Source organism: Venturia canescens, chromosome 9 (assembly GCF_019457755.1).
Source record: "Venturia canescens isolate UGA chromosome 9, ASM1945775v1, whole genome shotgun sequence".
Lineage (NCBI taxonomy): Eukaryota > Metazoa > Arthropoda > Insecta > Hymenoptera > Ichneumonidae > Venturia > Venturia canescens.
This window is the reverse complement of record NC_057429.1, coordinates 7628346-7637420: the sequence shown is the minus strand read 5'-3', so window position 1 is coordinate 7637420 and position 9075 is coordinate 7628346. Positions and strand designations below refer to the sequence as shown.

The window sequence follows — 9075 nt, the reverse complement described above, 5'->3', positions numbered from 1 at the left end:
GGATTTTCCCGTCGACAATCATCGAACGGCGATCATCGCATCATTCTCGCGAGGTCCCGTGAATTATGCGAACTCCACGGTCCGTTTTCTTGCGTAAAAATATAATGGTCGAGCCAGGGGTAAAATGCATTGACATCGTGTGTAGCATTTCCCGATTTTCAAACTCATTCTGGGGCCCTGTCTAACGCTCGGACCAATTTTGTAATTGCGCCGGACCTGTCAATAATTTTCGGGAGTATTCGAAATTAGGAGAGGGGCGGGAGACAAAATCCTCGTTACGCGTAACGTTCTGGTTCTCGAGGAGATTCTCGTGAAGTATCGAGCAGAGAGGACGTGTCGCGAAAATGGGAAGAAACACCGTGAGTTCCTTCCTTGTCACTTTCTGGTTTGGTTGGTGGGCCCTCGAACATCTTTCCCGGGTCATATTTTTCGTGATCGTGCATAATTAAAAGAATTACCGTCCTTCTCTTGTGTTGAGAGAAATTTGGTCACGATAACGACTCTGTCACGCGTTTCTTTGTCGGCTCTTTCGATTTTTGTTCCCGCGGTCGCCCGTTTAGCGTTTCGTGTTAGTTAAAGTAAAATTTTGTGTCGAAGAGTAATCGTGGCCGTACTCGAGATCTCCAATTTTCGTGTTTCGCGTTTCCAAGTTTCGCGTTTGGTAAATAATTGTTCCCGATTGGTGTAAGTTGTTTCCCGGGCTGAAGGGTCGCGAAATTGTGTAATTGCGTGCGTGTGTGAGTGACTGGGTCGGGATGATTTGACGCGAACAACGTTCGATAGCTCGACCGAGTAACCGAATATCGGGGGCTCGGTATTGCGAATAAAACATCGATAATTTCGTTTTCATCTTAAAATTTATTTTCTCGACCGTGAGTAGATCCACGGAGAGAATAAATTCGAGCTCGGTTTAGATTGTAGAGGATGTAGGATCCCGACCAATTTTGTGTGTGAGCGTGCGAGAATTTTGAGTGTGTGAGTTCGCGATTCTTCCCCCGTGGTTCAGTAGACTCGCGTGATCGTTATATTTTCGTTCTCCCGTGTTAATCTTTCGATAAATTAAATTTGGATAAACTCTTTTCTTGAGCGAAATAATGTAAATTTGTTTGCGACTGGAACTTATCCCGAGCGTGCGTATTTCTGTTGTCATTTTTCTTATATTTTCCGACTTTAAGATTAAATTTGTTATTATTATTTCCAAACGTAATTTTTGTGTTTTAATTATTCTCGAGGTCACCCCGCCCATCCCGCTGATCGCAAGCTGGTCAACTTTACGTCTCTCTCTCTTTGTCGTCGAGTCGCTTTGCGACTGGCGCCCAACTTTAAAATTTCCATCATTAGATTTTGTTTAAAATCGACGGGAAAGAGAGCCAGACTTTTGTGGCATTTTTCGGGGCTTGGAAAAATCCGTCACAAAGCATAAGCATTGTTGGGAGGAGACACAAGTTTTTGATTCAAAAATACATCGATCTGGCTGAACATTGAGTGTAGGAGATTATTGACAGGTCCTACATCGGGTGACACGCCCTCTAACCCCCCTGCCTTTTTATAATCTGGAGCATCTATCTTAACGCAATACTTAGCATTGTATGCGCGAGATCAATGTACTCATCCCCCTGGCCTGGGACGACAAATTCTATCGGTGAATCATCCGTCAGAGATGAGACTGGTTTGTAGTATACAGAGTGCGTCCCCTCGATCGTTGTCTGGGTTGGCGGTAATGAAAATAATTCAAGCTCCGACTTAAGACACTCGCACGAGTGTGCGTGTAGGAACGCCATTTTTCAGAGCTCAGTTTAAGCAAAAATATCCGTAACTGCTCTTGGCTTCTTGTTACGTCTCGTGACGCGTGGTTTAGCCGATGATCTTCTACCTCTCACAACCTTCTTCCTCTTCTTAACACACTTCGTTCTCGCGCCACCGCCGCTTGAACGTTTTCGCGATTTCACTGCCTTTCTTTTCACAAAGCTGCGCCGTGATACGCTCCCCGCAGCAGAATGCATCAGTTTATTAATTTTGCTGCCTTTATAGCCGGAGCCCTTCATGAGCGATGTAATTTTTTCCTCAGCTTTACGCCTCAGGTTTTGTCCTGATTCGCGCAGGCGCGTTTGAAACGCTTCTCTCGGTTGTATGCCGGAGTTAACGACATCAGAGGCCATGTTAACCCCCGAGCGAAGCGCCTCTCTACCAACAGTCCGAGCCCCCTGTTTCAAGAGAGGTATGATACGTCGAAAGAGACTCCCTAAAAAACTTCCAATACCATGACCTCGCTGGTTTGGTGAGCCGATATACACATGGCTGATACCACCATAGCCTGTTCGAGCCCCACTCCCCGTTTGCACGTCGAAGTACTCGTCATAGTAATCCATTGTAGATACACCCAGGTCAATCTATACGTTTGAACTGTAGCGTCACCGTCAGCGTCCCGTGCTCGAATGGTATTGGCTCGCCAAACTCATCCCTTATATCAATGGTTATTGTTTGAAAACTAGTATGTAGTAAGGGAATATAACGCGGTGGCGAGAAGCTTCTTATCCTCACAGATCCGTAATTATGGGCATCGGCGATAGCAACAGGCACAACACGTAGCAATGGTGTGCGAACATCACCGGTAATATAGGGCTCACAGATATCGGTATAAACGTACATCATGTTGGGGGTTCCGTTGGCTAAATTGGCAGGCCTCTGAGCAGTGTATCCTCCACGGGGTACTACTACGCCTCCTGTTTCGGTGAACCCTAAAACCTTGCTCAGTACGTCGGAGAAAAAAAGGTGTGCTCCAGGTTCTTACAGGATTCGCAGACGCGCTTCACCGTCACATACCCGTTGCGGGCGTACTTGAATTTCAAATGGCCCGTGACATAAGGTATTTCGTTAATAGCCTCGAGCAATGTCCCTATGCTATGGTATACACCGGGTGGTACACAGGCGTTATCTTCCTTAAAAGCAAACGCCGTTGAAACACCGGTCGCCAACTCGCGCTCGATAGGCACGTACTTCACCGGGGTACCAGCCGGCTGCCTCGTTGTCACACTCAGGAGGTTTCGCGCGCCCTCGATAGGTACGTACTTCGTTGAGATACCAACCGCCTGCTCCATTGTCATATTCAGGAAATTTCGCTTGCCATCGGTAGGCACGTGTAAAATGGTTGCGGGTATATGGATCTCAGTTAATGAAACAGCCCAACTACCGTGAAGAGACATACGCTGCGGTAGATGTGTGGTATACCGTGTTGTTACATTATCGGGATAATAATCCATACTACTATTGCTAGGCAAAACCATGTAATTGACCTTTAACCTTGCAAACCTCGCTTTCCGCGCTGCTCGGTGTATTAACTATGAAAGAATAAAATTTAGGGCCGCCTGAGATGAAAGACTTAATGCAACTGCCCTCGCCGTAAGAGCTTAGCTCGTCGGTTAAATCCCCTAGCAATTGACCCGTTGGCGGTTCATACTCTCCAGGCTCTTTTCTCGTGACATAAATAACGGAATCGGTGTCGCAGTACAGAGCACGCTCACCCAGCGGTTCGAGATAGGTGTAAAGTTTTAAACGGGCTTGGGCTGTGGTGTATGCAGCTATGACAGTATTTGCTATATTAGACGGTATTACAGCATCATCGGTTTTCGTATAATTAATATACAGCACCTGGTTGTTAACAGGTAGCATACCAGTGATCTCGTGCTCGGGGCTGTTTAGCAACTCCATAAGTTTTTCGCGTGTCGACACTATTTCTGTTTGAGGTAAATTTTCGCGTTGTCCAAATTTACCCCAAAAGGAGTTAAGACAAAGTTTGGCTACCGAGCGCAGCCCCGGGTTTTTCGCTACCGCACTACGCTCCAGCTGAACCCCTTCGGCTGTCTTAAAAGAAGTTATATAACGGTCTTGGGCAGCCTCATCACCTGTATAACCCTCGGGCCAACCGCTAGCCTCTTGTTTGATTTTAAGAAAAGTGTTTATGTACCCGGTGAAAAGGCCCCCCTCCTGTGTATCGCGGTTGTACTGCGTTATCTCATACTGCCAAATCTCGCTCACGGTTAATATTTTATACCCGCACGCAATAGCTTTTCGCAATTCATCCACCACCCATGTACCGCTAAATACACGCTCCGCGGGGTCTTCATGAGGACACGCGTCCTGGTTCATTGTTTCGCAGCAGCTACGACATAACCCGAATAACAGGCGCTGGTGCATTCGCACCGGCAGCACCGGATGATAAAGATTTTGCGGTGGAAGCACTGTACATTTAACAAGGCCCTCGACGCGGGAAAGACTGATATTATTTTCGGGACCTGTCAACGCCCTGCACTCGTCGCCGACGTATACCGTTGGATGGCCCACCGGATATTTACCGTACTTGCAGATGTATGGGTACAAAGAGCAAACGTCAACATATCGTATCTGCTCCCCGTCTTTCACATCGTACAGAGTGACCATGTTTTCCGTGCGACCACCGAAAAAAGCATCGCGCGGATTGAGAGGCTCCGCTCGAACCAGAGCGTGATCACTCACAAAAGCGCTCATCTCTAAATCTGTTTTTATCATCCGGTCATACGCGCACTCCCAAATCTCGGTTAACGTGTAGCCGCTTGAGCGGATTCTCTGCGATATAGTGTTTGTTCTCTCGAGACGCTCGTTCAATGTATCACCGTCGCTTTGTTTACGGTCTCTGTTTACAGTGAAACAGCTCAAGCACCCGTGCCAATAGCAACCGTAAAACTATAACACGTGGGTTGAATCAGGTGTTTCGTAGTAGCCGTCTACTAATAAATTTTGAGGCAATTTAAACTCGCGCGAGCGTCCTGCGTGAATGATACGACGATTTAAAGAATGCTCCATCCACACGAGCCAAGAGATCGCTTTTTTTGACTGATTGTGAGCCCATCTGTAGCCACCCGTAGGTATAATACCGATCGTGTTAGGTTTTAAAAAATTTTTTCGAAAGATTTGAATGCAGGCGGACGCGATTGTTGTGTTTTCGCTAAACGGGCAAACGCGTCCGCTGTCCATGAACATTTTCCGAAAAACCACACAGGCTTGTCTCAATATCGTAACGTCGTTTTTACAATAGGTTATGAGCTCGTTTGAAAAGTTAAATACATAAGAGGCATTCTTTAACGCGTTATACCATGCAAAAAAACGCTCGCGTTCCTCCGGGCGCATAGTGTCGGGAGAGTAATCGACTGCGGGCGGCATCGGCCCGATATAATTTTGATTCTCTGGTCTATTGAACAGATGCAGAAAAGATCCTTCGGCGAGAGCAGTTTTTAGACCGAAAGATTTAGGCAGTGCGCTCAGAGGCATGTGAAAGTAGTTCAAGCTGTCGAGAAACACGAGTTTGCCAACGCGCATTGTGATGATTTTAGTGCCGTTCATTATTAAAGACGGGAGCTGCGTTTTTTTCTCCTCGATGAAGTAGCGCAGGATAAACTGGGCGTCGAAGCCACCGGCGTTATGGGCTATTAAAAATATGCGAGAGAAGCCCGGGATACTCTGCATGGCTAACTCCACAAGTTGACACACAGGGTTCGTCCTAAATATAAACTCGTGATCCCCGCAATGCTCGCACGGCTCGTCTATAGAAGCGTTATCGCAGCACCTGGTGTAGACGCGCTGAGCTACGCAAAGATTCGGTTCGTGAACACGCGTTGCAGGATCACCTTTTACAGGAGTACACTGCTGCGTTTCAAAATCATAGAATATGAATATGTTCTCTTTTGACTTCTCATCGACGCGAATAGGCCTCATATAGCACAGGTGATTATAGGGCTGCTGCGATTTACACGTTTTACAGAAGCCCACCCCGCACACATGCGTCTTTTTCTCTAAAGGTCTTATCGAGCGAAAGCAGTTACGGCACCGTTGAAGAGACTCGCAAACAGTGTTTACCCTGCGTTTACGACGGATGGTAATAGAACTGTGATTTTCTAAACATTGTTTCCCATAAAAATCGCGGTTACATGTCTCGCATCTGATCGCGGCAGTTGCGCCCAGAGCGCAGGGTGGTGCTTGAAGGCAGCGAGGGCATTTCTTTTTTAAACATCTATGATCCCGACGAGAACGGGTGTTACAGATTGCGCAGAAGTTTAAGCTGCCTACAGCACCACGCAGATTCAAGATAGGCTGGAAATGATGCGACCGCTCATAATACAGAATGTATAGCGTGTGCCGGACTGAGCCTACTGTATCCATAACCGTCTGTGTACCGTCAAACACCGGTCTTTCGCGTCGCCCTAAAGTCAAAAACTCGAAAACCACGATAGCTAACCCCTCGCGAGCCAAATAATTCTGGTATATAGCAATTTCGCGCATACCACAGCCAGCGGGCTGTATAACAACATTTGCGCTTCTCGTGAGCTCAAGCGCCGCCTCTTTTTGAAGGGACCCGTTAATCTGTCGTATACGCTGCCATCTAGAATGCAGACCCCCCGAGCGTATCTCACCCCTTTCCGCGTACGCGCGTGCTGTTACTAACGAGCGCGGTAGACACAGATTGTCGGTATTTCGAATCGTTAAAATAGATTTTTTAGCAACGCCCTCGTGTGTCAAACCTTTTCGCCCCCTACCCTCCAAACCTTTAACGATACATACTTTTATATGTCAATATCCAGAGACGCTGCACTTTGAGCTATGTTTGTTATTAATTGCCAGATATCTACAAATGTATAGGCGCGGACAGGACGGAATGAAAGCCAAACGGGGCCGTGTGCTAAGCAGCTCGCGGAGAACGAGATCCCTGCGTAGTCACCACCCTCACAGTGACTCGTGAGATGCGTCCGAAGATCGCGGAATGCTCCTTCAAGCCATGCTGTCACGTTTGTGCCAGCGTGAGGTTGGCGGATACGCAATGTTATCTCCCGACCACGTAGTTGAAAACGTTTGAAATAACGGGCTGTATCGTGCGTGATGATGATCCGCCCTCCTGTGTATTGCGCGTTCTTCCCCCGCCCGTTTGTATATCTGTAATCAAACAAAGGCGTGAGTTATAGAGTAGAGATCGCCGATAAAAAGGCATATTGTAACTTTAGTTTACCTCGTACTAATCGCGGTACGCCAATAACGAGTCAGCTGACGAGTCAACTGACGAGTACCCTGTGGTAAATGTAATAAAGCCTTTTTAAACATATCCTGTATATACCGCAAGGGCTAGAGATAAAGAGAGAGAAAGCGTGCGAGTGAGGGAGAAAGAGAGAGAAGACGTTATTATTTCTTTACCTGAATCACACTCCATCAGCTCTTGAAACCATAGGCCGAAGCGTCTAGCTTCTAATCGCTCCTCGTTTAGACGCTCCTCCTCCTCCTCCTGTTGAGCATCCATCGGATACACCCCCAGCTGATTCTCGGGCTGTACGAGGTCATCTTCCTGCTGACGATGGTGGTGATACGATGAACCCGCTATCGCTCCGTCGTCATCGTTAGCTGTGGCTTGCCGGTACACAGCTGTTTGGGTTATTTCATAATTTCTGTTTATTAACGCGGTTTATTTTTATTTTATTATCACTGTACGACTATGCTTACCCAGTATATCAGACCGATCGCTAAACATCAAGGAAGGGTTGAGAATAGTCGACGCCTCGTCGTCATCAGAATCGGGCTGCAGCGGTATCGGTTCGGCCGATGCTGCCGAGGTGCTCGCCCTAGGCTCTTCCTCAGCCCTCTTCTCATGCTGCGGTTCTGAAAAAATACCGCTCCAGTAGTTTTTATATCTAAAACGAAAATCGAGGATAATAAGGCCAAAACAGAGCTGAATACGCACGGTAGAGGGCGGTTTGATGCTCTAGATCCGCTTCCTCCACAGCTCTCGTCGCCTCAGCGAGAGCCTCTTCTTCTTCGTCACTCACCGCATCGTAAAACTGCCGATAGCCTATGGTGAAATCCTGCGGTATCGGCTCGGCCGGTGCTGCCGAGGTGCTCGCTCTAGGCTCTTCCCCTACCCCCTCCTCATGCAGCGGTTCTGAAAAAATACCGCCCCAGTAGTTTTTATGTCTAAAAACGAAAATCGAGGATAATAACGCCAAAACAGAGTTGAATACGCACGGTAGAGGGCGGTTTGACGCTCTAGATCCGTTTCCTCCACAGCTCTCGTCGCCTCAGCGAGAGCCTCTTCTTCGTCACTCCCCGCATCGTAAAACTGCCGATAGCCTATGGTAAAAATAGCTGCTGTATTGCTAACCGCCAACAACAGTGATTTATCGAGATAATGGTACTTACATCTGATTTCATCGACAAGGCCTCTTACGCGGGGAGCTTCTAAAACACCGCGGCGCTGTAACTCCTCATACACAACACCCAGCACTCGTTGACCACTTAATATGCCTCTGTTATAGGCCACCACTAGAGCACGTAAAGGGGCCCACCAGATTACGTATTTAAGTCTGTTCACGAGTCGATCACCCGATAAACGCAGCAGCTCGTAACACCATAGGTCGTTACACCGACGTCTCAGCTGAGCGCTATGCGGTTTTGTTAGACGTAAAAGACCCAAAATACAAGAACGCACTGATTCATCCGACATTGTAAGGGATAATCGTTAAATACCGTTCTATATGACGGTTGAATCGCTACTGACATATCTCGAGCGAGAAGATAGGTGTGAATCATAATTAAAATGCTAGCGATACTTTTTTCAAGACAGCAAAGGAGCAGTCGCTGAAGTTTAACAGTACTCTGCATGGTCCCCGGTGTTTGCGTGAAAAAGCACGCGCACGAGTGAGACAGCTTTGTTTATGCCTGCAAGCATATTTCCGAGCATATTGCTCCATCTCCTGTATAGCATCTTCTCCCGAAGACCGAGCTGCGTCTTTAGCCCTCGGAGATACGCCCTTCATAAGTGAATCGGTTGAATCCGCAAAAATAGCATATAATAAAGAATATATATCGATGGGGTTTGTTTAGAGGCATCAAGAGGCTACAGCCGTATGCGTCGTTTTGACAGCTCTGTATAAAGCATCGCGTCTCACGGGAGAGCGAGAGAGAGGATTGCTCGCTAAAGGATCGGTGTGACGAGAGCGAGCGAGACGGCATATGGTATCACTGCTACACCTCTGAAGCGCTGTGCCTCTACATCTAGCGAAA

The 9075-nt window shown here is 47.4% G+C and overlaps 2 protein-coding genes across 3 annotated transcripts; both read right to left on the bottom strand.

Annotated features, from left to right (window-relative positions):
• Positions 1 to 3270: 3270 nt before the first annotated feature.
• On the bottom strand, positions 3271 to 4524 carry LOC122416554 (uncharacterized). Its single transcript, XM_043429623.1, has one exon. It carries the CDS (start codon positions 4522 to 4524, stop codon positions 3271 to 3273), a length of 1254 nt encoding a protein of 417 aa, XP_043285558.1.
• Positions 4525 to 6544: 2020 nt separating this feature from the next.
• On the bottom strand, positions 6545 to 8779 carry LOC122416529 (uncharacterized). Of its 2 annotated transcripts, XM_043429571.1 has the most exons (6): positions 8038 to 8779; positions 7757 to 7954; positions 7519 to 7674; positions 7216 to 7440; positions 7034 to 7092; positions 6858 to 6960 (listed from the first exon to the last, which is right to left on the bottom strand). In XM_043429571.1, exons 1-5 carry the CDS (start codon positions 8513 to 8515, stop codon positions 7040 to 7042), a joined length of 1110 nt encoding a protein of 369 aa, XP_043285506.1. In that variant the 5' UTR covers positions 8516 to 8779; the 3' UTR covers positions 6858 to 6960; positions 7034 to 7039. The 2 variants fall into 2 exon arrangements, with proteins under 2 accessions (XP_043285505.1, XP_043285506.1); XM_043429570.1 differs by lacking the exon at positions 7034 to 7092 and having other exon boundaries at positions 6545 to 6960.
• Positions 8780 to 9075: the final 296 nt, after the last annotated feature.

What these genes read in the sequence shown, in the direction of transcription:
- LOC122416554 (XM_043429623.1), bottom strand. Translation starts at nt 4,524, where the DNA reads ATGAGCGCTTTTGTGAGTGATCACGCTCTGGTTCGAGCGGAGCCTCTC.
- LOC122416529 (XM_043429570.1), bottom strand. Translation starts at nt 8,515, where the DNA reads ATGTCGGATGAATCAGTGCGTTCTTGTATTTTGGGTCTTTTACGTCTA. An exon ending in GCATCAAACCGCCCTCTACC is followed by an intron (nt 7,675 to 7,756) that starts GTGCGTATTCAG and finishes GTATTTTTTCAG; the next exon opens with AACCGCAGCATGAGAAGAGG. An exon ending in GCTGATGGAGTGTGATTCAG is followed by an intron (nt 6,961 to 7,215) that starts GTAAAGAAATAA and finishes GTTTGATTACAG; the next exon opens with ATATACAAACGGGCGGGGGA.